At 40.1% G+C, this 27,749-nt stretch overlaps 2 protein-coding genes across 4 annotated transcripts in view; one reads left to right on the top strand and one right to left on the bottom strand.

Moving 5' to 3' along the window:
* The window catches only part of LOC105205239, a 64,215-nt gene that overhangs the window by 12,855 nt on the left and 23,611 nt on the right, over window positions 1–27,749 (bottom strand). For 2 of the 3 annotated variants that reach the window (XM_011174557.3, XM_026130734.2), the window contains exon 2: window positions 7,900–8,163. The exons of the other annotated variant lie outside the window; for it this stretch is intronic. In XM_011174557.3, coding sequence (XP_011172859.1) covers window positions 7,900–7,926 — 27 coding nt within the window. In that variant the 5' untranslated portion in view covers window positions 7,927–8,163. The remainder of the gene's footprint in view (window positions 1–7,899; window positions 8,164–27,749) is intronic. 3 annotated transcript variants of the gene reach the window in all.
* On the top strand, window positions 298–27,749 carry LOC105205236 (growth/differentiation factor 11). Its single transcript, XM_011174553.3, has 3 exons — window positions 298–2,237; window positions 22,790–23,399; window positions 25,064–27,749. The coding sequence occupies exons 1-3, from the start codon at window positions 1,865–1,867 to the stop codon at window positions 25,281–25,283; spliced, it is 1,203 nt and encodes a 400-aa protein (XP_011172855.1). The 5' UTR covers window positions 298–1,864; the 3' UTR covers window positions 25,284–27,749.

The following is a 27,749-nucleotide window of genomic DNA, read 5'->3' as shown; positions in this document are numbered from 1 at the left end:
GACTGTTGTAAAGCCGGTGCTTTGACGAACTCGCCGCGCCGGCCGGCGATTTGCAAACCGGCGCGTAGAGGAGAACAAAGCTAAGTCGTCACTCTCTACACGAGGGAATCGCGGAGGCGAGCGACCAGGGGGAGAGGAAGAGTTCGTACATGAGAAACGGTGGGGTATGGCGGTTGCGCCGGGTGCGACGGTCTGGAGTGCGGGTTCGTGAGAGGGCGGCAGAGGGGGCACTCGCGGTAACGGCGGCGGTGGCAGCGGTGGCGGCGGCAGCAGCGACGGCGACGGCGACGGCGGTGGCAGAAAGGGTTGGGAGCGGGGGATAGCGAGGGAGGAGGAACGCGCAGGGGGGCATTCGTTGGCGGCGGGTATAGGTATACGTTCGGCCCCTACGACGCGAGTGCGTAAGATACTACGGGAGAGAACACCGAGACGGAGAAAGACGTCGCGGCGTTCGCGCGAAGGAGGGAGACAGCGAGGTAGCGGAGAGGATAGAGGGAGAGAGAGAGAGAGAAAGAGGGAGAGGGAAGAAGAAAGAAGAAGAAGAGAGGAGGAGACCTCCACCTCGGACATATATGCGGTGAGAATTCGCGCCTCCTGTGTCAGTGCTTGACAGGCCGGCAAGCTTTTAAGATCCATCGGGGTTCTACAAGTCCGTCATCTGTACCGTCGCTGCCCACACCATCCTGCCACGATCGTCCTCCTACAATTGTTCTCCACGATAATCCGCCGAATTTTCGTCATCGGCGTCCTCGAACGAGGACCAAGTTTGCTGGCGCGAGAGATTGGTACCTTCAGTAGTAGTAACCCCGTGGTGTCGGCCAAGTCAGAATACCGGAAGTGGACGAGGAAGGAAGGACGAGGAATCACGCGGTACGCAGCAAAGGAAGAAAGGACCCGGATTGATCCTGCCCGCGAAGGTCGAGGTAACCAGTTCGGATTTGGCGCCATGACGTCTGAAATGCGTTTGATTGGGAACAGGGTCTATCACTGAATAGTACGGGACGACGGCAGATTGGCGCTAAAAGTTGAACATCTCGAGGATGCAGCCGGCCGCATGATTGTCCAGGACACTTCTCATCCCGCCGAGACACTGAAGTGCCTTGTGATTCTCTCTCGCAGTGATTGGTGTGCGTGAGAACGGTTTTGGTGAACCCCATAAAGTGGAGCGGACCGCTCGGAAAAGCATACTGGCGATTCTCTCTTTCTCTCTCTCCCCCCCCCTCTCTCTCTCTCTCTCTCTCTCTTTCTTTCCCTTTTTCTCGATTTAATCGCATCTTCTTCTACGTTATCGAGGAGACTACGAGCTTTCCACGGAATTAGTAAATTCGTGACGTAGGAAGGAAGAAAGCGAAACTGGATCGTGCAGATCGCGATCGTGATCGAGGCCGGTCGCCTAGTTCCGGCGGAGTACCGACTTCAGGACACGATAAGGGGATTACGCGGCTACTGGAAGTGGAGAACGTATGGTTGCGTAAGTTGAGGAAGAAGCTGGCGCTGCGAGATAAACGACGAAGAAAGAGACTTTCTTCGCGGATGAAAGCGGAGCTACACGGAAAGAAGTAGAAGTAATAGAAGGGCAGAGAAGAACAGGGAAGAAGAAAGAAAAGACTTTGTACAATTGCGAGGGAGACCGTCCAACGAAAGAGGAGAAGTAATAGGAACAGAAAGAAAAGATAGTGTAGACATTATTAGGTATCAACGAAGAACAATTTTATTAAGAGGAATTAAGAGAAATTCTAAGGTCTTCTCTCGAGGAAAGACAAGAATTTGGCGGGAACGACGATGCCATTGATCATCTGATCGTTCCTCTCGCGACGAAGGCCGATCGTAGTGCTTGATCAGACCAAGGGCGACCTTGAACAAGATGGTCACGAGGGCGCTGCTACTACTCTCGCTGGTCCTCCTCGGTGCCTTTGACGCGCCTGGCATCGAGAGAGCCCACGTCCGGCACTTGGCGATGGCCGGTAACGCCTGCAACGCCTGCAGGATGCACGAGGAGATCCGCGCGCTTAGTTTGGAAGCTATCAAGGAGCAGATTCTAAATAAACTCGGCCTGAAGCAGGCGCCGAATATGACGGGTCGGGCTTTGCCGAGAATCCCGCCGATCTCGAAGCTGATGGACATGTACGGGATGCAGGGCGACCAGCCGCAGCCTGTCGAGCCTGGTATCACGCATCACGAGGAGATCGACGAATACGCCGCGAAAACGGAGAGTGTCTTCGCCTTGGCACAACCTCGTAAGTTTTTTTTTTGTTCTTTTTACTTCTTTTCTTCTGCATATAGGACGTCCTACGAGGTGCAAGGGAGACGTTGAGACTGATAAAATTCACGTAATATCACTTAATTTCATCTTGTAAAGAAAACATTTTCCCACGTTTGTTATTATTTTTGAAATATAGCTGATCTGTGGATCATTGTTAAATTTAATAATTGTATAAAAATATTATGCGTTTTTTATAATTTTACATGTTTATCGGAAATTAATTCTTATTTGTCTATACGAGAGAAATATTAATATGAATTTGACACTTTACAATTAATTTATCTATTCAGTTAAATTCAAGTCAATTAAAGTTTGACGACCTAAACTTTTTGAACTTTTTGCATCTTATCAGAAATTCTGAATAGTTCAGTTTAATCTTATAGAATTAAAAACAAGTGCTAATTTAATTATATGTATGTAGTTCATGTTTTTACGATATACGCATAATTAAAAAAGAAACTCCAAAATCGAATGTCGGAACATTTAAGTTTTGAAATGAAAAGTATCATTCCGCACGGGTTAATTAATTACGCTCTCGCAATGCAGAGTACATTGAAAGTCTTTCGCAACAATTTAAAATAAATTGAACGCAACGTGATCGTGCGCTGTGTCGCGATTCCATTTTTCTTTTTCGCGAGATGTTTAGTCAGACGCACGATTGCGAAAACTCGTTGTGCATATCTCACCAGCAAAAGGTAGCCTTATCCCGAAAGATCATGCCAGCCAGGCGCCACGGCTCGCTCAGAATTAATTACCGCGAGTGGTAATATTTCATACACTACACCGATCATGTTTTCCTTGGCAACGTCAAGTAAATTAACCTCAGCGACTCGGCGATCCGTCCGGCGTGACTCGCGTATATACACGCATATGCAACATTGTACGTACACTGAATTGCATCGTATCATTGCCGCTGATGAGCATCTTGTAACTTAATAATGTCGAAGTAACAATTATATAACTGGCTCTCATATCCGACATCCGTTGCTGTTAACACTGCGCGATTTACCCGCGCAAGTACCGTATAACTCGCCCGCTGTACGCATATCTCTTTATTATTGACGTTCTTTTAAATAAAAAAAATAAAAAAAATGTATAATACACATATTGGAGAAACATACAGGGCGACGAAAGAACGAAGCTCTAGAGAAAAGATTTGATTCTTTCTTTTCGTCCTTATGCTGAACGGAGTACAGCTCCTAAACTATAGAATCTACTTCAGAAACGTACTCTCTATAATATTTTACATGCTAGAGATGTTCTAGAACTCGCACCAGATTCCGAATCTTTCGAAGGCTCTTCCCAGCTTCTGCTGGGCAATCGCTCGTTGCGTTGAATTGGGGAAGACTACTCGTTGCTCACACAAATGACGTGCAACACATTTCAATAATTAATCCTGGCTAATTGTGTCCGCGTAAGTTGGAAAAATATATGCCCGCAATCGTCTCTAACGGAGCTGGGATGAGAAGAATAAGCGAGTATAATCCGATGATGTGATATCAGCATAATTGGCAGATTACGTGATTTATTATCGATTTCTACCACAAGGTACGCCAAAAGTTAGAAATGTCGCGACGACTACCAAAGGCCGAGGAGGAGGAGGTCAAGGATACCGCGTGTTTTCGGGGACACCCTGTATGCGGTCCGTGCATAATATACACTTGTTAAGGAGCAGAAGGAGCTCCAAACGGTCCGCCGCCGCACGAGTCCCTCGGGCGAAACTGTCTTCGAGCCACTTGCCGCTAAGCACGTAATAGTGGCGGTAGAACCGCAACCTGTTATTAAGGCCCCCGTGTTCGCGAAAAAAAAGGGAGAGAGAGAGAGATTTATGCAAAAAAGAGGGAGAGAGAAAGAGAGAATCGAAAAAAAAGGAAAAAAAAAGTAAGGGAAAGAAACAAAATAAGATCAACGACCTGCTTAGGAACTCGGATCGGCGAGGGAGACCGATCGTGGTCTCGCTAACCGCGAGACTGGCGTGCTTTCTTTCTGGGCGAATCTGAATTTTTTATAAGCATAATATGCCCCGAGCACGACGGACGGCGAGTTCACCGGAGCCGCGCGGCGCAGCGCGGCGCAGCGCGGCGCAGCGCGGTACCGGCCGCATTGTGGGTGATTATCGCGTATCGCGCGATTATACATATACAGACACTTTGGCATTCCGATAAAGCGTTGACTTATTATTATCTATATCGCGTCAATTATAGCTTTATTTTCCAGCGCTGCAATCGGGATACGTGAGATCGAAGTTCCTGCAACGGATTCGCGTTCATATTGTGCATCTCCATCGAATCGAGCGGATTAGTAATTACAAGTGTCGAAGGGTCGTTTGCTTGTAATGATGATGAGACAATGAGTTCATTTCTCGCGCGAAGGATAAACCGCAGAGTTGCGAATAAATGCTGGCCATTGATTTTTAATCAATTAAAAAATTAAAAAATTAAAATTGTAAATTAAATTTATCATTAATAAATTAAAATGACAGTAAAAGCCATTTTTTTTAAATACATGAATAATTGCATTATAAAGCGTGAAAATATTTACAACATTTTGCACTTAAAGTTAAACTAAAAAGGGTAGCGTTTAAAAGATAACAAAAAATTTTTTCGGCTGTGTTACATGGTTTGAATAGAATATTTTATAAAATTAATTTCTTTTATTGAGGAGTGAATTTCTTCCAAAAAAAAAAAAAAAAAAATGAAAGTAGAGAAAAGAAAGGAATTGGAAGATATTTGATTTAAATTGCCCGTCTGAAAAATTATGACCGCTGTACTATTTTTAGATCGCATTCATTTTTAACTAGCTTCTATAAGCCATATACCAAACGTTTCAAGTCACCGCATCTTTCATTGTACACGTTAAAGCGCGCGGCAATCGACGTCGTGCGATTTGCTTCCTAAACTGATCTTGCCGCGGTCTTGCAGCACTCGAAAATAAGTGTGCATATATTTAGAATTGCGCAGATAACGAACGGCGAAGCGCGAACGAGAGTTCAAAAGTTACGCCCACTGTACAGCAATATCGGTGAGATTAATAGCCGGAACGATTTAATGAAAAAAAAAGGAAAACAGAAAAAAATATGCGTATATAGTTGTGATAATACGTGGCGCTCTTAGCGTACGCAGTGCGTAAGTACCGTGCGTAAAATGCGCGACCTGCACTCGAAAGCGCCAAGTATCAATCGCTGTCGCCGTCGTCATGAGTACTTGGAATAAAATTTGGAATAGAAAATAGCATCGAAAGTGGACCGAAAGAAGGAATGTCTAACTGATATCGCATTCGCGACGGGTTATCGGAAACGACCTCCTGTCTCTCCGTCCGAACATCTCGGTTCCCTCTACGGGGAACAATTTTCGGAAATTTGCACGCGCGAATTTTCTTTCGCGTGTATTTTTACTTTTTTTTTTGGTTTTGGTGTCTTTGATATTCTTAGCAAAAATCTTCGTCTGGTTTTAGGATAATGATATTGACTCGTTCTTTTAAATCTATTTTCGTATCTTCGTTTATTTGTCTTCTTTATCTTTGTCACTTCTCATTTCTTTTTTTACTTATATCTATTTTTTATGTCTTATCTTTATGTACGCTTCTATGTTCGAAATAAATTCAATATTTATTATATCATTTAATTTATGAACGTCGAGTAACTTAATTTGACATTAATTGCATGTACAAACCAAATATGTGATAGTATTTTGGAGATAATAATTTGAAATGTTAAGAACGTACATTATTTCTTTATTTCAATTGCTCTGGAACTAATAGATAAAATCTCTAGATCTAAATCCATACATAATTGATACTTTATTATATATCAAGCAGTCTATATCTAATTATTGTAACATTGTTTTTATTTATAAATTGCTTATCCGCCTGCACGCTTACGTTTTATTTTATTTATAACATTTTAATCTTCAATTTTTATTATCTCTTCACCTGTTGTTTTCTCATATCAATGCATATCGGTTATTATGCGTACATATTGCTCCCGTTGCACCCACCTATCGTTGCTTTATTCAATTTTCTTTCCACTTAATTTTTTCCTTCTCTTATCTCGACTACTTTTCGTCCCTTATCTGTAATGCGTTTTTTCCAATTATTGTTTATTTTCTTATCATGCCAAATAACGTGACCTTTTTTCTTTATGTTCCCGAAAACGCATAAAAGATTTTTTACATTTTCTATTAGAGTCCTCTTCAATCCTACTTTCATTTCATTCTCCGATTGCTCCGAATCTTATTTTCTTGCACTTCGACTTTATCTTTTTTATCGAAATTTTTCTTTGATTTTTCATACGTCGTTCTTTTAGTATCTTGATATATATATCTCCTTTGGCGAAACGCTCAACAGCTTTTTATCCGATGCCCTCGACAGATCTCCCGATCTCTCGATTGCCTCTTGTTGCATGATCAGCTTATAAGTACGCGGACATATGTACGTTATAAATGTAGCACATGAAGAGCATGATAAATCATTGCTCACCGATGACCAAAGTGAATCAGCTTTAAGGCAATTTATGAAGTTCGCAATAGTTCGAGAACTTTCTTCTAAGAAAAAAATAATCACTAATTGTACAGATAATTATTTCTAACTTACATTATACTCTGCTTTGAAATTAGATCTTAACTTAAAGAAATTTTAAATTAAGAGAAAATATAGCAATTTATATTAATAATTATATTAAAAAAATAAAATGTGTTAAATAAAAAAGTGACTACAAAATCTCAACTCGAAATTTGAGAAGATCTAGAAAATTGAGAGAAAAAATATTCCAAGTGCTTTCAAATTGTATAACGTGTAAGTTTTCCGGAATCTATTACACAATTAATAATTTTCTATATTAAAGCTTCAAATGTCAGCTCACGCAGCGGGTCTTAAAAATTCATTATATGATAAAGATTCGCTGCGTCCCTTTGTAGTCACCGCCGCGTGACTGCGACTAAAATTACTCTTGTAGGAAATATAGCGCGCACGTCGGCGCTAGTCGCTGCAGACGCGATTGATTAACTGCCTTTTAAATGTTTTTCTCGCATGTATCGCTGGCGCATATTCAGACAATACGATAGGGGACCAATTAAGTGCATAAAAATGTTCAATGACGAGTACGTGCAAATGAAGTTGATAGGCATCAATGTCGTAATTAACATCAACAATGAATTTTTTTCGGAAGCATTTTTAGAAATAGGGTTTGCTGCGTAACTTGAAATTGAGACAATTCCGCGTTAGATTCCGCGTATCGCGGCACGGAGATGTAAAGACTAATTCAGATCACGATAGATGTATTAGCGTTGTTGCAATTTAATCATAAGGAACGCAAATGAGTCAATACGTCGTAAGGATCGCAAATACGTATGAATTTGCGTATTACGAATTTGCGTATCAAACTTTATTTTTTTTTTAAACATGCAATAATTACTTTATTATAAAGAATCGGAATTATTTTTCAGTGCTTTAATAGAAAAGATTATCTTGCAACATTTTTAAAACAATATTCCGAAGTAAGGAGAAGGGCGAAAGAAACGCAGATCAATAAGCTTTGCAAATTCGAGATCCGTCAGTCTCCGTCTAGCGCTCCTTTGAATTAAGTATAGGCCTTTCGAATACCTAGACGCGAGAGATCACCAAGACTCATAAATGCATACGTGTGCGAGCGACGAACCGGCCTCCATCCGCAACGAAGGTCACGGCCGGTGCACAGCCTAGGTCAGGCCCATCGTCCATTATCGCGTTAAAGCTGTCTGTAGGTGACTGGCGGCGGTTAGGACCACATTACGTTGAGAGCCTAGTCCATGACTTAGCGCCCGGAGCTACTCTAGGATGGCAATTTACTCTAGCCAGCTGGAGCGACGATTGTTGAAAGCGGCTGGGCAGCTCGAAATTCACAGAGGAAGCGACACGAACGATCGCTACAGAAAAGAAGATTACAAAATTAAATTTTATTGAGATTTATAACAAAAAGTATTTCATGTATTATTTATGAACAAACTGATGATTATTGGTGCTTAACTGCGTTTATTAGTGGCGTATTACTTTTTAAGAAAATCAACTGTCCCAGAAGAATGAGATAATGGGAATTAAAATTTGAGTATCAGTGGATTCTTCTTCCGTTCTTAATTTTAGCAAGTAAATTTTGCAATTCTTTTATAAAAAAAAAAAGAGATTCCATCGTGCATGTGTTTAATATTATTATGAAAAAGATAATGCGTATCTAATTTATTATATATTTTTGCACGCGTCCCGGATTTTTCCACCAATTCTCCACGTGAACTTAAAATCGAACTTGCAGTTTTTTATCGTACGGACAATAGCGATATGCATGTGATAAAACGCTTATATAAGCATGCCGGCTTTATCGATGTGATTTGTATTTTCTATTCTTATTGTTACTTATATTTGAGAATATAACAACTCGTAATTCGATAATTAATCGGGGGTATGACCCTTGGTATAATTAAGAATTACTAAATACATCATTGCAGGCGGTAATTAAAACTTTTTTTTAAACATTTTTTTTCTTTGTATGTTTTTACGAGACACATCTGTTATCACAGAATATGTTTCCGTGAATTGTATTGTCGTCTGTAAGCGTATTGTATTGACAACTGTTAACGTCATATTGATGCAGTGCAATCTTCTTTCAGTCACAATTTTTTATTTTATATCCTTTTACCGTCCATTTTATTTGTTTTCAATAAACAGATCGGAATATCATGGCCAAAACCGAGAAAACATAGTCAATATCTTTTGATAAATTATAATCTTCTTAATTAACTTTATCTGTTAAATTCTCTGTTTCTCATTTGTTTCTATTTTTAAAAGATGTATGTGTTGCATCTCAAAGTATTACTAAAAATATAAAAATTTTTACATTGTTTTGTTATTATGTTCAAGTGTCTGTTTACAATTTAAACATATTTCTCTTATGGGTTCAAATGTTACTTATTTTTTATTTGCTCTTGATAAATAATTACTTTTTATAATACTTATTGCAATTTGATAAGAAAGTAGCATTATGACTTAAATCAAATTCACGTATATCAATAAAACTCTAATAAATATTCGTTCATTTGGATTCACTTATTCATTTAAAAATTATTTACCTAAAACTGCAGCAAAATAAAGTTATTTTCACTGTCATAAATAGTTATAAATCAATTTTTTTGCTGTCTTCCTTTTTGCAACAGATTTCAGAGCTAAAATTTGGACATTTGCAAAAATGTTTTGTCGTTGATTAGGAAAAGAAATAAGCTTAAAAGGCCTTGAGTTCTGAAACTTCGATAACTTTTAACTCGTATTATGTAATCATAATCTTCTTCATGCACACTAAAATGATGAAAAAAAATGTATGACCTTGTGATTTCTGTCACAAGTATTTGACATATATGTTATGGAAACGAAATTACTAGATCATGAAATTATAGAATCCTTTCTTTTTTGTTTTTTTAATTAAATGTAAATCTTTCAAAAACGGAAGCGAATCCAAGGGAACCTTACAATTGGTAGAAGATTGTATTTATAATGTTGTGGGCAAGTCTCGTTTACGCAAGGTATCTTTTACGTGATCATAGCTTTTGCTGCGATTACTCCCTGTCATTTCTCCTCTTCGCAAATCATATCGCCCCCCTCCCCTCCCCTGCGCACCTTCCTGCCGTTTCCCCCTCAGCTGTCATTCTACGTTGCACTTAAACCTGTTCCAACGAAATTAGCAAATTTGTAATAGATATATATCCGGTGAATAATGATAGTTCAGATAATGCTACTGCGGTCAGCATACCCGCAGACAGGCACCGTGTCTTCGACGGTTCTCATTCGCTTCGCATCTCGGCTTCTTTCGATATTGAGCGTACCGATCCCGATTTCTCGGAACTAAAGATCTTCAATTCTAGTTAATTAGAACTGGTGTATAATTTTGTTGATTTTGTATTCCGATGTTACGGAGCTGCCCAAAGATGATCTTTATGCTGTCAGGACAATTGGAGCGAGGTGTATATTTTAGCTGTAGCACAACATTGTATTCACAAAATTGTATTTAGAGAAGTTATGTCTTAATCCTTGTTTTGTATAAAATTCGGTTGAGCAAGGTGATCCAATTCTGCGACGATCTCTGCCATCGGTTTTCAAGAAACTTTAATTTATTTAACAATTTTGGACGAGAATTTAATAGATTTGTCAAAGCCGATAAATTGACATCAGTGAGAAGCGCTAGAAACGATCTATGAGTAACCCTCGCAGAAAAAAACCAGTTTGTCGTGTTCTTGGCTCTGTGCAAGCGAGTATTAAAAGTATATCACCGTCGCACGGCGAGTGCATTTAAGGGCTACTACTGTTACATGAAGTCCGATATATGTCGCATGAACGTTCGTATATAATGTCAGATTGAATTTGATCACCAGGAAATATATTAGAAATATTGATATAGATTAGCATTTAGTGTTATGAATAATGCAACGTGATCAGGTACTATGAACGATACTATGAAAGCTTTTGTTTTAATTGCTTTTTTTATTTTTCGCATTATTAAGCTTGATATTCATATTTTTCTTACATTAACGTTACTCTGTAAAAATTTATTCACATAACTAAGAATTTTTTTTACGTATGTTCTTATTTTACAAGTGTTTTTTTTACTTGCAATATGTTAGAATACCTGAACTGACACTATAATATTTATTATATAATACACAAAATCTTTAAGGCTGTATCGAACATACGTTCCCTGCAAAGTAAATAAAATTTGGAAATGTGTTTAATATTAAAACTTCTACTGAACTATATACACGTGAAAGTTGTGTGAATACGATTATATATATATTTTTTAATAACATATTTTTATATTCTATTTACTCTATTTATTAAAAATTAAATTATTTTTGACATTAAAAAAATCTCAACTTTTGTAAAAGTACCTTAAGTATTCAAGATAATTTATGCAATATTTTATTGTGATTGTTTAGTTATTTTAAAAATAAATAAACAAATAATGTTTTTTTAACAGAATTAATCTCTGTATTGCAATGAAATTTTACATAAATCATCTTGAATATTGAAAGTACTTAAATAAAAAAGTACAGATTTTTTTCATTATTTCTTATTTTATTGTTTCGTTATTAATTATACTTTTATTAGAGCTCACGTCTATTTCTTATTAAAATAATTTTTTATCCAGATAGAAAATTGCTGATAAACTTTTTCTACTATTTTCAAATGTAGTATGAAACAACTGTAATTTTTTTCATAATTTTTTTAATGTTTTGAAAAATTTTGTACACATCCTTAACGTAAATATTAAATTTGAGCTATTAAAATTTTGATAACAAATTATGCTGAATTAGCACTTGGATGAGAATTCATAATAGCATTTCAGGGTTAATTTTTATAGAGAAAATTTCTTATTTAAAATCAGAAAAGCATACGTATGTAGGAATTAACACGCGTTACACCTAATTCTGATTTCCGACAGCAGTTGAAAATCTTACGTGCGATTTTTTCTGGGAACTTTTATCCATTATCCGACAGATTTACCTTGAGCAAGAAGACAATCAGGATGCAAGAAGAAGAGGCGTCTAACTTTTTTTTGCCTTTTGGCGCGCTAGTAGCCCCCTATCCCCCCCGCCCCCTCCCCCCATGAGAAGGGGCGCGGGCGCATAAACGCACGCGATGCCGCAAGGCGCATAAGGCAGGCCCTTTCGAGGGGAAAAATAAAAGCAAAAGAAATAGCAGGGAATCGGACAAGGGGGCGAAGGAGAGAACGGATCGGGGAGAGGGAGAGAGAGAGGAAACGAGTACGCGTGACCCAAATGCGAATTTTATCGAGTTACGCTGTTATACTGTCGAAGTGCAGTCGCAATTGCGGGCCGTCTGCGTCACGCGATGCAGATTACTCGGAGACGGCAGTTTTTACGTCCGGTTTCGCCCGGCCGGCGGGCCCCCGGAAGGTGATCCCACGGTGAAGCGTGTTTTACGGGGTGTGTTGCGAGCGAGCGAGCGCGTTCGCTGGCGCGCCACCGGAAAGAAACGATAAGTGCCTTGTAGATAGGTAGCGCGGCACCGATCTCACCCCCTCCCCCTCCCGGCGTCGAATACGCCCCCCGTATTCACGGGGAATTAAAATTATTATCGATCTTGTTCGATTCGCGAGTCTCGGTAATAATTTTGAGGGGGTTGTCTCGTTAAAGCGACGAAAAACAAGCGATTCTTGCGATTTTTAGCATTTTCTTCGCATTTTGTTGCAGTTGTAAACTGTAATGAAAATTAAATCTTTTTAAAGAAAATTATCAAAATCAAATTGGTAACGGAGACAAGAAGTAACGTTTGTTTTATATTATGACAGAGTTTGAAGCCAATCAGACATTTCGATCTCAAGATATTGTGAGAATCATTCTAGAAAATGTTTTAAAGAAAAACACGTCTGTTGCATATGGACTCTAATGCTCCTTTAGAAAGAATCAAGTTCTATCAGAGAGAAACCTAAAAGCGCGGCCATCCCGGGTTCTTTCGTGGGACCGTCAAAATCCCCGTACACTATCGCCAGTACATCCATTTTCGAAGTTAGTACATGTGGCACATTTATTTTACAACACTGCCGATAAAAATAGTTCAAATCTATTGATAAAATCATGTAATGAGGGTATGATTTTTTTACCATCGCTATAGGAATTTAACATAGATTTGAATCATTTTTGTCATGTTGCAAAATAGATGTGCTATGTTTCGAAAATGAATGTACTGAGCGGTAGTGTACGAGAATTTTGACAGTCCCACGAAAAAACCCGGGATGGCTGCGCTTTTAGGTTTCTCTCTGCGTACCGATCCCACGAAGAAAGTCCCGGAATCACCGCTTCTCTTTGGTCATACTTTACCGCTTTAATCAGCAGAACCATATGGATATTGTTCAACGGAACGTACGAAGTGCGAATAGCGGGGGTGGGTCAGCAGTCGCAGAGATCAGATCTGAGGATTTTCTCTATGTATACAGTAACTGTCCGTCACGTCTGTCAAACGGCTGATAGGCGTTACAGGGTACTACGAGTTTGCACGTTGCGTCTCTATCGAACGCGAATGCGTTCTCCACGCGACAAATCCGCGAAGGGTCGTTCACCCCCGCGCCCTACGGGCTCGCAGGATCATTAGTGCAATTAGGTATTCCCAAGTCGAAGTTAGAGGGCACGTTATCGAGCGGCTTTAGGCGCAACGAGACGGCATAGGGGGTGGGATGAGACGGGACGTAGATACGACATTGCGTTACAACATTAATTTCGGGGTTCAACGCTCCTGGCGAGCGGATGAGTGTGCGTACACAGACGTTTTCGTGTAGACACGCGCAAAAGCCCTCCTCTCTCGGCGCTGCTCCCGCGGGTTGTTTAGCCGGATTGGACGTGCGGGCCGACGCGTCTCGTTTGCGAAAACCCGCTCCTTTCAACGCCTCAAGTGCACACAAACGATCCCGTCGCGAGATTAAATCAATTGAAGGGCAGAAATGCGCTGAGTGTCGCGTGATAAATTAGTAAGATTTAGCACCGTTATAACTCTTACGCTTAGTAAGTTACGTTGCATTTTCTCTGATACTTTCGTAGCGTTTGCCACGACTGGCGTCTCGATATACAGACTTACGCCTCTACGATCTCGAGTGGATTGATTCCAAAGCTCTCGGCTTTCGAGAGTAAAAATTCGGATCTTCTTGACTCGGTTCATATTTTTCGGTTCTGTCTCAAGGCCGCAAGCTACACCACTTTTGCATCCTCGTCCGCGCCGTTTTCCACCGATCCCTCTTCGTTCCTTCCTGTTGCTCGTCTTCGTGCTTGAAGGTCGGACAAGGGGAGGCACCGTAACGTGCCACTACGTCGGCATCGGCCGGAAAAAAACGGAAAGAAAGACCGTTAGGACGGGAAAGATGGTGGCTTATTTTCGTCCAGACGAGGCTACAGACCGTCTGGCGCGAGAGATTTCGAACTATATTTAAAGTCGCGAACAGAAAAAAAGCGCTCCTCGCCTAAAAGTCGCGAGTCGCGCGAAGATGACGCGCGTCTTCGCCGTAATGTCATACAATTTCGGTGCTCCAGTTGATGCGGGGAGATCTTCCTTTTTTCGAATCTCCACGGAAAGTGGATGAAGCTTAGTTTAAAAGAAGAAGAAGAAACAAGAGCGAGATAACGCGGTCAAATCGGCATGTTTCGGGAACCAACGATCTTCCCAACGAAGCAATCGTTTTACTTTGGAAAAAATGGAAGCTAAATAGTTTGCTACACGGGGGGGGGGAGGGGACATTTTTCGTTTCGTTATTAACTGTAACTTCTCAATAATTTCTTCGGCTTTTCACGGCATGTCTTTGGCAATATCTATCGCGCTGTCTGATGATTTTGGTTAATCGTCACTTTTCGAGAGCCACACGTTCGAAACGCACGTGACGAAACGCGACGCGGATTTTCAAGCCAGTGTCACGCGGCAGAGAGAGAGGACACAAATAAATGCGCGCCGTGAATGTGACAGTTGGCGGCGCGGGCAGTAGACAGGGGTGGGAAAGGTAAACGACAAAAAGAAGGAAGGGCGCGGGGTGAAGACAATAAAGGCAAAGCATTAAGTACATCGTGCTTCAGCGCTTGAGATAAATATAGATTTTAGCGAACGGAGGTCACTCGCATTGCACACACGGCAGAACAAACGTAGAAAGACTTTCTCGCCTGCGTGATATACACTCCGAAATTCGAGGGACGAATAAAATTGAAGTGCTCGTTCACATCGCTTGGCATCTCTCGTAGGATACTCGTGATCCGTTAGCTAGAACAATTCGTAATGTAAAGTGGAATAAAATTGCGAAATACTTTGGACAGCATTACTAATTTCTAGAAATATTGTATCTTTATTAATCATACGATAGCGTTAACGGTAAAACGTTAAAGAGGTATCTTATTGGTCTAATTATCATAAGTACCTCGCGTCCATTTTTTCATTTATTTAAAGTTCAAAAAAATCTAAAAAAAATTATGACTATTCTTTAAATTTTTTAGAATAAATGTCTGTTTAAAAAAAAAGATATAATATAATTTAATGGATAGAAATCGGTCGGAATATGATTGGGGCTTAAGGGGATTCTAAAGCAATTACCGACATTTTTTTTAGAAAAGATCTTTCAATTGACTTTACAAAAGTCCAAATTTTTTAAATACACGGTTGAAAAAATTGTGTTAAATTTTACATAAATCACATATTCCACTCAAAATTTTAAATAAAAACAAAATTGTTTTGATATTAGCATGAAATCACCCTTTGCCCTCTTTTTTGTACGTACTTTAATTGTGTAAAAGAACTAGGAATTTTCTAAAGTCAATTCAAAGATAGTTTCTAGTAAAAAAAAAAAAATGATTATTAAAAATCCCGTTAAAAGTTAATATCTCGTCTGTTTTTACAATATTTAATTCCATTTTATTCGCCATCTGTACCTCCGTTAAATCTCGTTTGAAGGGTTTGTCGCAAAAAAAGCAATGTCTAATCAAACTTTCACCAAATACGATTTATCGCTCATTTAACGTTTATCAATTTAGCGTAAAGATCTTTCTCTCTCTCTCTTTCTTGTTCTCTTCCTCTCTTTCTACGTAATGGTCGCTAAATGCGGAACCGCGATCGCGCTTTGTCGACGGAAGGCTGGTCGCGTCGTAGAAGCGCGTCGTAATAAGCGGGAAAATAAGACAGGAGAGCCGTTCAAACGGGTGGAAATCATGGAAAACAACGATGATACCGCGGTGTCGTGGCCCTGCCTATAAATAAAGCGAAGAAATAATTGTGATACGGAACGACCTCTCGCCAACCGGCACCATGGTCCCCCTCCTCGTCCACCCGAGACGCATCCCTGATGCACTTTTCGCCGCTATCGGTCGATTCTTTCATTCTCTCTCTCTCCGAGCTACAGCAGTACGTGAGGGCGGCGACAACGTTTAAAAATATCGCATGGCAAATCGTCCATCGTCGCGACACGGTCGCGTATGTTCCTGTGCACTTTGGATGACAAACTGTCTCGGCGAGAGCAACCCTACTTGCGAACAATTTGCCCGCTGCTCCTTTGAATATATCATTGGTACATTTTCTTGTGGATAAAGTACGCAGACTTTTTAAAGAAATAATAATATAAAATAGTAATGTAAGACTCTCGGTTTGCTGGGGACACGACTGTAAGGTAGCTGAAAACTTCACGCTAGAAATTCGACTCGCCGCCGCGCCGTTGGGAATTTTGCCGACCTTTTGCAGACTATTGCGAATTATTTGCGTGCGAGGTATTTTTTTCAAATTCTCGAAAAACGGATTGAGGTGCGCGAATGAACTCAGGTTAAATAAAATTTGCGGTAACACAAAGTTCAAAACGTAGTATTGAATTGGGTGACATTCCTGCGTTTCATATCGCAGTTGATGGTTAAACATCAGCTTTCTTTAAAAGTAGTTCAGAGTTGAAAGAGAGTTAGGATGGCGACCTCAAGATTTGTCGATTTTTGCTAATTTCTCTTAAAAATAATTTTTCTCTTAGATTCACTAAAGCCTTAGTCATTTGTAAAAATTGAAAAAGACATTAAACAAATTAAAATCTTTCCAAATTTACATTTTTTAAGTACGTGTCAATTTCGTCATCTTGCTCTGATATACAGGTAAGATGACTATTATCGCGTTTACTTATTTATTAAATAACAATGTTGCAATGTAAAGAATAAAAAATTAGTATAGTCTTGCATACTTTTTAGTTACATTGCTGTAATTTTATAAAGAAAATGAAAATTTACTGTAATTCTGTCATTCCTTAAAGACAAACAAAAAATTTACATATGGATGTATTCGAAACTTATTTCTTATTATATTATTAACTTTTGTGTACAGAAGGTCAAATTACGCTGTTAAAAATGTCATTGGATGTACTTATAAATTATGTGAGTGTATTAAATTTAAATCATACACTAAGAAAAAATGCTGTAATATAAATTAAAACGAAGTTTGATTCAATTAAACGTCAAATCACGGTCTGTCACTAATATATGTAATCAATTCAACAAAATTTTATTCATTCAACTGTATTTGTAATTGTGTTTATTTTTTATCTTTTTGTTTCATTAATATTATACTGTTATTGAATTAATAAAATATTTCCAATTAGACTGACGCTGCCGATTCAACAGCAGTTTTTCTCCGTGTAGTAATAGAGAACTTTGATCAATAATACATTAAGTGTAACAGCATTTTCTTAATAGTATATAAGAAATTATTTATTATTATATAAAGACTAAATTATTATATTAATGAGTTGAGCATCAGCTCATTATCTATTATTAACTTTGAAAAATTAATCACCCTTAATTCGTCATTCTATATGCATTTTATCATTTTACCCCCATTTTCCCTAACTATTACGTAAATTACGGCACGCATCAGCTCTTACTTTTTGGCCCGATAAAATGATTCGTCAATTTATATTCATTCCCCTCCTCTCCTTCTCCCACTCTCCGGGTTAGGATGCGACAATTCCCGTTTGTGAATCGTCTATCCAGTCAGCGCGTGAGAGGTTTCGACTGTCAAACTTTCTCTCGCCAAACTTTTAGCCGCTTTAAAACGCGAAGGGCGTGTTTTTGGCGGCGCGGCGGGACGGGCACGTCCGTAATCGTAAAGTTGACGTGATTAATAATAATTACTCCCCGGGGGTGGATCAGGTAGACGGCGTGACGGGTAGACGGTAGCATCACGGGTAGATGTCTATGGGTACATGGTAGATGCGAGTCCGCGCGCGCGTCAGACGATCGTTGCGGAGGACGGGACAGCTGACGGGTGACAGTGACAGTGACGGTGAATAAAAGCGAGACGAGGGTAGAACGCGGCGGGTGGGTAGAAGGGGGAGAGCGGGTGGGGGATGGTAATCGAATTATTCGAGTGCTCGAAAACGGAGAGCCCCGCTCGGCAAGGTTAATCGCGGCATCCGTCGCGGTACTCTCATAAAACGTTAACGAAAATAAACCACCACGTCCCGGGTGGCGTCACGCAAATCTCGTCCAATTTCCATGCAAAATTAAAGAAAGTCGTAGCCGCGCGTATAATGAGAGACATTGGCGACGCACAGTGTACCATTTGCCCAATCTAGCTGGACAAAAATCTTTCTACTTAGTTGTACGCGCAAATATTCTGTATTATTCCTTAGTTTTGTCATTATGTTATACTTATGTCATATATGTTGTGTATACATAAATATATCAAAATTTTTATTCTTTATTCATTAGGTTTTGTATGCATTTTTCCTAGGATTAGTTTAACTAGTTAAGGTAGTAACTAGTTAAAAAGTTGAAAGTTTTAAACAATAAAATTGAAAAGCTAATAACTTTTAACTTGATTTAGTTTTAAATGATTTAACTTTGATTAATTATTTTTGAAACACAGACATTATTTTATTAACTATTTTCCTAAGTTAAAAATTTATCACATTAAATAGAGATTTATCATATTAAAAATTTGTTTGATAATCTATAATTATTTTGAGTAATCTAACTTTAAAAAGTTACAAATTTCTAGTTTAATATAAATAATAATTCTCAAAATTAACTTTCAATTTAAGTAAATTGAATTTCAACGTAACTTTTAATTGAATTCATCTTTTGTTCATGTAACTTTAAACATAATTAAATTAATTTTATAAACCATTAACTTTAATTTAATGACCGCTCTCTGGTTTTATTCTTTTTTTGCATCAAGATACTTTAGCCAGATTGTTTGATACTACTAATTATCTAGGAAAAATTTTTTATATATAATTATATATGAAAAATTTTTTCTCGAGTAAATACAAGTGATAATAAGCATAAAATGAAGAAATAAACATGAACTTATGATAAATTAGCAGCGAATAGGCATTCAAATTTGCACCGCAGGAATTAATTTCAAAGTTTAGATACGATAATTGAGTGATTAATTTTCGTTGCATGACGATTAGACGAATTATCATAGAAAATTAATCGTCAATTGTTAATAGAAAAAAAATCGATTTCTTTTGAAACGATCTAATCAATCTTCTCGGTATGGTCTAAAGTAATTCTACGCGTCATCTGAAATTATAGTGTCGCTTAGTCGGGCGGACGTTACGCGTACGGAAAACGCCGTCCGAGATTCATAAGCTTCAAGGAAAACTTCTTACGCGCGGCGAGCAGCGCGACGCAAGGAACCAGTCGAATACCAGGACGGGTGCAGCCGGCTTAGAAGATACGCACAAAGTCGCGACGTCGATATCGATACGCGGTGAGAGTCGCTGATTGATCGAGGAATCGGGTGAAAAACGTTGCTCGCGTATAACGGTACGATTTGAGGTGGCTTTACCCTTCGTGGAAGCGGTCTTGCCAAGCGATGGCCTGAATAGAGTCTCCTGGCCCCTGCCGTGTATATAAATCTGCCTCCTGCTGCTCTTCTTTCTTCTTCTCCTTTTTTTTCTTTTACGCGTTATCCGTGTCCCCGTCGATCGCTGATCGATCCGTTCGCGATCGGTCCGCTCTCCGCGGACGCAGGGGATCCGGGGTCGAGTTTAACGTCGGTCATCAGGGTAAATGTCGGACGCACGTGCGTGAGCCGCGTGTGCGCCGATCGAGCGCCGCTGCGCGTTCGATCGGCAAGAAACCCGAACACGCATCTCCGCGGAGCTCTCTTCTTGATTTATTGCCCGATCCCCCTCCTCTCCGATCGCGAGAACAGTCGCGAGGAAGCCCTGCGCGGGCGTTTGTGAAGCGTTTTTACGGGCATAGCGACTCGCCGAGTCGCAGCGAGATGGATTTTCTAAGTCGGTGGCTCTTCTTATTTTGAAAACCGGCCACGTCGCGCGTCTTTAAGGTTTTGCCGGCTGTCCCGCGCGGGATCCGGCTAGTCTCTCGATCTCGTAAAAGCTGCCGTAATGAGCGAAACGAGTAAAACGATATCGATAAAATTAATATACCGAGAAGCGGCGGAGTTTTCGCAACAATCGCAACTCCATTCGCCAAGCGAGACAGATCAGCAGCTTTCTTTCCCCCTCCTCTTCCCCATTGCTTTCCGTACGAAGTGAAACGAGCCTGAGGAAGCTGCAAGAAGATTGAAATTATCAATAATCAATTTTACAAGCGCAGATGACGCGTGGCATACGAATAAAGTGCTCTGTCTTTAATAAAATCGGAAGAAACTGAATAGTAAAAATTCTGCTTTACTCGTGTCCGCTTTATCTGCGAACGTTTGCAATCGGAGGAAGCCGACCCGAAGACCCGAAAGACTAACTCTTTGACTCTGTCGCGTCAACGATTACGCGCTGATTCGATCGCGAGTTGCCGCGCGATCGGAGATGTGTCCGCGATACCGTCATCGTCGTCGTCGTCGTCGTCGTCGTCGTCGTTGTTGAAGCGAAAAGAACGGGGCGTGGATAATCGCGTACGCCGATCTGCCGCGAGCTTACGTTGATAACGCAACATCGGAAATTTCATGTCGTTAATAAAATTACAATTTTCAAGGAAAGACGCTTTGCAACGTGTATTAAATTGCCACCGGTATAAACAAGAAAAAGAGGTGTACGCGAAACGCGCGCGCGGTTTCTCGTTCGATCGGCCGGAAAAGTATACGCGCGGCGGAGGGAGCGGAATCGCAAAAGCTGCTGCTCCCCGATAAACTTATTTTAAGAAGCCGCCTGTCGCGGCCCGCGATTGCGCCCGTATACGGGATTATTGCGCGTAATTCATGGGCGTCTTTCATTCGCAAAAAGGTAAAAACGCGCGGAAAGGATAGCGAACGTTACGTCGTGCCGTTATAGAAAGTCCGCGATATTAGACTTGCATCCGCAATTCGAGACAGCGTTTTTCTAACGCGGTCGCGACGCTTACGCCTCGCTATCAGTCAATTAGAAATAATTATTCGCGGCAACGAACAGATGCACGCACTCTCGGTTCACATGCCTACGCAGCATTCACGCGGGTAATCCCTCGATCGGTGAGTCGATCGCTGCTAATTGCGTTAGTCGCGCGATTAATAAGAAGCTGACGGAGTGTTTTCCAATAGACAACTTTGTATCCACTTTGCTCCGAATAGCTCGATATGTAAATTATTATCGCGCTCATTTTCTATTCTGATAACCTCGCACGGACTTAATGAAGCGGTATCTCAATGAATACTGCTTCAACATCTATGTCATCAATTATGCCTAATACTTTCGCGAACGTAGACGCATTTCTTGTTTATCTTGCCAGGAGATCATATTATGCTCTTCTAACGTTGTTCAAATTCTTTCGAATAGTCTGTTTAAAAACATCTCGTGTATTTTGAAGCAGCGATGTGCACGGCAATAGTTTGCAACATTCCTGAAATTTAAATTTGCATTCGTAGACATTCAAATTATATCTCATTTTTTTTTAGCGCAAAAACCACAATTCACGTAAACACGATCGCAAAAGTGTATGCATTAATTGTGCAATCGTAAATACAGCATATGGTAAATCAGGCGTGTGCATTGGAATAAATATTTGCTTAATTTTATGTTTTATTCATTAACGCAATTCAATATTTATATATAGACGGAGACTTCCTAACGAGGAGTATGGAGCTTTCTACACCCAATGCTCCGTGGTTGTGAAATTTTACACTTAGAATTTAAAATATTTAAAAATAAATATTTAAATTTTTAATAAATTTTAAGAAATTTGAAATGAATTGATAGGAAACAATATTAGGATGCACTGCCCACGTTGCACGACACGACACATATGTATATGTATCCAATGAAAAAGATAAACATAAGCTTAGAAGGCCTGTGTCAGCCACTGCGTTTCATTTAGGGGGAAATAATAATTTTAAATTTGTATTCAAACTGCGCGCCACATATTCGTCGGAAACATAGTTATGAAGCCGGAATACGTAATATTAATGCTTCAGAATATAAGATCCTCCCTCACAAAAAAAAAAAAAAACTGATAAAATACTCTGCCCTCTCTCCCGCTCAGATGAGGTACTCCACACCCAGAAAAGTCAAAAGTCTCCGTCCCTGCGTAGATAGCTGCGTGGCCACCGAGCCATTAAGCAGCGCAGCGATACTTTATCGAACTGTGCAACATCGTGCAGCATGTAATATCGACCAGCGAGACTCTTTTCATTCATGGATAATAAATGACGCAACAAACGGGCGGTAACGGTCGGACCTCGCTTCTCGAAAAAATACGAAAAGTCCGCGTTTCCGTGCTGCTGACCGTTAAGGAAGAAATGCACATTATCGCCGTTCTTACATGTTTGGCTCGCCGGCAAGACTATTGACGAGACTGTATCTCTTATTTGGAATTTTCCGACATTACTGACACGCGCGTTATACTCTCCAATGTATTTATTACTACGCAGCATTAAATAGTCGTACTTGCAGCTGTTTTAGAAACATAGCTGCATTAAAAATAAAGATCGAACTCCAATCATACATTATCAGTATTCTCCAGAGGACGCTTTAAAGAACGTTTTCTCTACTTATCTTAAAATAATTTGCCAAGATTATAATTGGCGACTGATGTGTCGTAAACGTGATATTTTCAGATCAGAGGCTAAGGCATTCGAAAGGCAGTTTGGACGTGTTGTACTTCAAATTTTCCGATAAGGTCGTTCAGCATCGCGTTACCAGGGCAGAATTGTCTCTGTGGATATGGGGCGTGAATCAGGAAGCCGCGGAACTCGGCGAGCCGCTCGATCTAGACAGTCAGGACTCCGGCCCGGTGACGATCACGTTACAGAGGATCCTTCGGGGCGCGACCGAGACAGGTGGGCCGCTGCTGGGTCCACCTCTGACCACGAAACACCCTCGACCGTTCAGCAGGCGGGGTGGCTGGATCACGATCGAGCTCAGACGAATGGTGGCGGAGTGGTTCAAGCATCCCAGAGATAATTTGGGAGTCGCCCTGAAGATCACCGGGCCCGGCGGCAATCATCGCAGGAACTCCGTCCGACTGGTCGAGACCAATCCCGGCGCGGAAAATGCCCCGTATCTCGAGGTACAGATGCAGGAGCTCGATTCGCGAAGGGGCTCAAGAATCAAGAGGAACGTGGGACTCAACTGCGACGAGGCCAGCCAAGAGACCAGGTGTTGTCGGTATAAGCTCACGGTGGACTTTGAGAAGTTCGGCTGGGATTGGATAATCGCACCCAAAAAGTGAGTGCACGAGTCTCTCTTTTTTTTCAATTGGAAATCACATTTCAAATCACATTTCAAATTTCTTTATAAACAAAACTTGAAACTTTAATTGGAAATCACATTTCATATTTTGTTTATTAACAAAACACTAACTCAGTTAAAAGTTGCGTTGAAATTAAATTAAAAGTTAATTTTTAAAAGCATTATTTATATTAAATTAGAATATCATAATTTTTAAAAATTAGATTACTCCATTAATTGGAAATTAATTTAATTTTCAAAAATATTAACTTACTCTATCCTGCTACTTAAAGAATGAGTAAGTAACTTGCCTCCTGTATATGTGCAAGTTTCACAAAAATAAGAAACTAATGAATAAATACTGTCTAGCGGTTTTCGTCTCGCGGTGGCACATACTCACTCACCTCTACAGTTTCAAAAATATTTATGATATTACTGTATCCTGTTATTTTTGTTCCCGAATTACTCTTGTACTCTACACGGAGAAAAATTCTTTGAACTTAATAAATTTTATTGTATCCAAATATATTTATTTGAAATAGTCCAAACAAATCAATATTTGAATTAATAAATACGACTAAGGATAGCGTTATTTTCGTCAATTAACGAAATTTGAACGAAACAACAACATTTTTATTCAAACAAGTAATGTTTTATATAAGCATATGTTGTTTAAATGAAACAACTTTCAGTCAAATAACGAAGAATACTAATTTCAATGAAATCTTTGTCTCTGTGTTCTATGTTTATACATGTATTATGTGTGAGAGAAAATGCGCTTTACGCATCAAAATTGACAGGAGAAGCCTTTTTGTGTGAATTATTATCGGTGCGCGATATAATTCGTGTCTGTTCAATAGACTTCAAAACGTGTGTACATTTGCGAGAATATATTGCAACTCACGAAATGATTAAAGCATCGCCAGTTGAGCACGTACTCGTAAAGATTTCTCCGGCGTAAGAAAACATTTTGAGCCAAACTGGGTTTCAATGAAGGAACTGCGACTTTCTTGTTGGCACGTAGAACTGTTCTACGCGGCACTAAACTGTTATTCGCGCACGTTCGGTCTATAAATACTTCTTGTAAAATACCAGTATATATTTCGAGTTAATTTTCCATGGCAATATTTAAATATTTAACGGTGATGCTTATTGAATATGATAAACTCAAAGTTAATAAAATTTATTCACAATCTCTTTAAAGTGTGCAGAGACAAGTGGAAGGTGTACGTCGACGAATTTGAAGTACACCTCAACGAAAATATCAAACAGAGCAAGAAACTTTAAATTTCCAATTATAATTTATCTATATTATCAACCCTAATAGCACATGATAACGAACGAATATTGTGATATTTTACAAATAAACGAATCGTACGAATGTTCGCACGATATCTAGAATATTCTAGAATATTTATACGATATCTTGTGCTGTTAGGGAATACTTCTGTTTTCTCAAATTTCACCAATGTTAGTTACTTTAATTTTCATGATTGATGGCCAATTATGTTACCTTTTAAAATTAATATTATTTTTTGGGAAATTAATATTGGTGAGATAAATTTGATTTCGTGGCTCAGCATTAATCGATGATGGAGCGAAGATTATCATCATCATCATCATCATCATCTAACGATCGATTCCTTGGATGTTTTTCGCAGATACGATGCCAATTACTGTTCGGGCGACTGTCCGATGGCTTTCCTTCCAGCCTATCCGAACACGCATATCGTCAGCCTGGCGGAACCGCCGAACAATACCGGGCCGTGCTGCGCACCTAGGAAGCTGTCCGAAATCACAATGTTGTATTTTGACAACGAGTACCAGATCGTGTTCTCGCGGTTGCCGGGCATGGTCGTCGAGAAATGCGGGTGCTCATAGTCCACCTTCGTTTCTGGCAGGACGAAAGCGACATGGACGACGTTGAGAGTTCCGCACGGGTACCGCGACGCTCTCCCTCCGATCAATCTCGATGATCATCGTCATTGTCCTCGTCAATCGTTGTCGTCGTCGTCGTTGTCGATTGTCGTCGCCGTGTTCTCGGCGATTTCTCATCCGATAGACTGAAAGTGCCTTGTTCGGAGAGTGATTGCGTGATGCGGATCTCTTTGGAGCGCGAAGGAAGAAATACTAAGTGCGCGGGTGGGCGGTGTGATTGGTGATTCGCGAGAGTCCCCTCGAAGACTGTGCTGGATGCCAAGGGAAGTCCAAAGAGGGACTCGCGCCGTGTCAGCGGGAGACACCTCGACCGGTGGTCCATGGTCCATGGCAAGGCGGATAGTTCCTAGAGTCACGGTATTATTTTTAAGACGCCGATACGTTTGCACTAGATCCACGATCCTGATTTTACGAAATTTCTCCAAACGCAAATTTCTGGTAAACCAAGTAGAAGTATTTATAACTTGTAGTTATTGCACAAGCGTTATATTTGCAGAACTTTAACATGGTTTTGTCAACAGGCAGCGTAAAACTTTGTTGAAATTTTCATTACTGCGCCGCGGCTCGCGAGACTAGATAGATTGCGAAATGATACAATGCGCGGCCACTTGGCGTGCCTAATTGTGTTCACGAAATGCGTAATTCTTGCTTCTTCCATTTCTTTATATCGTGTGAGTAAAATGCATAAAAAATGCGACGTCAAACAGAGGTCGTCGATGATCGGTGGAAACGTGTTGGCCAACAGATCTCGGTGTACAGTAAAATCGTTGTTTTTTTTTCTAATGGTTTTTTTTCTTTCTCCCTCGTCTTTCTACAATATATTATATATAGAAACGTTTCTGTCACTATGATCGTTTTTTTTTTTTTTTAGCGAATTGTGCGAGTGCGTGTGCGAGAGAGCGTGTCGAATTATGTAAATAAATCGTAACAGGCAAGAATGTGGCGTTGCTTCGCTGACACTCCCACGTGTATGGGAGGATCCGATGAGGATGTTACTCGGATATACTGGCGGACAACCTCAGCCCTCTTAGTTCTTTTTTTTTTTTTATTAACGCGACTACGACTCTAAGTAAGTTGTAATTACACGGCGCCAATATCCGATTAATCGCGCTCGGAACTTTTTTATATCGCGGCAATTAAAAAATTCATATCCACGTCCCCGTCATTTGTCACGGACGTAGAACGAGTGTCGAGCGTTCATTACTAGATAAATAAACAATTATATTCGCGCGATAACGAATGCGCGACGCGCGCGCCTGATTTTCGTAGCTTTCTTCGTAACTTACGGTATTAATAGCTGCATTTTAGCGCGTCGGGTCTGACGCACTCGTCCAAGAAGGGACGACGACTTTTTTTTGGAATGTGTCCCTTCTTATTCCACGCGTTGTACAATCTAAAAGAGAGATTGACAAGTGTTTTTTTTTTTAGACAAAATTTTTCTAGGAGTACCTCGACAAGCGCTCTTATTAGTTTTTATAGACTCATTAGGATCCGTCCCTGATCCTCGAGCATAATCCCTATTAATTATCACGGTGACAGAGAGGATCAGTGCCGCAATTATGTATAGACGTATCCCCTTGACGCTTGAACGATTCCAGTTATGTGTAGCCAATTGAAACCAATATAATTTCGATGAATTCCGACCTCCGCATTCAATCGATGAAAAAGGTGCGTTTAACAAATAAGGTACGATTTCTCTGAACTCATGTAACATCGAGAATTGAACTCGTCGAGATTCTACCGGTTTCAATCCCTCGTTGTATAGCGATCTTCAAAATCCGGGAACGTACTTGAAACTTCTCGTGCTGTCAGAGCTAACACTTAACTCCACGTTTTCCCCTCGGCTTCGAGTCAAGTGCACTGTAGCTACATTTTGTAAAATAGTATACGATATACGATGGACTTGCGTGCACCGTCCCTGAACTTCATGTGATTGTAAAGGAAAAAAAACTTTACACACGCATACAGAAACACACACACACACACACACACACACACACACACACACACACATACACACATGCACACACAGGCACACGAGTTTATAAAGAAAACTTTGCGATTTTTATAAAGCGATCATTTAGAACGTAAGAAAAAGCTCCTTGAAAAATCGATTCTTTTATAATTCAGCCTCCTCCCCTCCCGTCAAGCTGTCCTTGTCTTTCTATTTTTTTCCGGTCATTCTTTTTTTTCTCCTTCATATCTATTACACCTCCCATTCTCAGTTTGTTTGTCTCAATGTATCAATTATTAAAAAGATAATGGATTTGCTTACTCCCCCGCTCCCCAAATAGCGAACGAGGACGGCAGAAAAATGCATACTTATATGTATAATGTGTACTTCCTAGGTAGGCACACAGTATAGATAGAAAAATATTTATTCCATGAAATAAATGGTTTTTCGATGAG

This window comes from Solenopsis invicta, chromosome 6 (assembly GCF_016802725.1).
Source record: "Solenopsis invicta isolate M01_SB chromosome 6, UNIL_Sinv_3.0, whole genome shotgun sequence".
In the NCBI taxonomy this organism is placed as follows: domain Eukaryota; kingdom Metazoa; phylum Arthropoda; class Insecta; order Hymenoptera; family Formicidae; genus Solenopsis; species Solenopsis invicta.
Note: the sequence above shows the minus strand (reverse complement) of the source record. Positions and strands in the feature narration are given on the sequence as shown.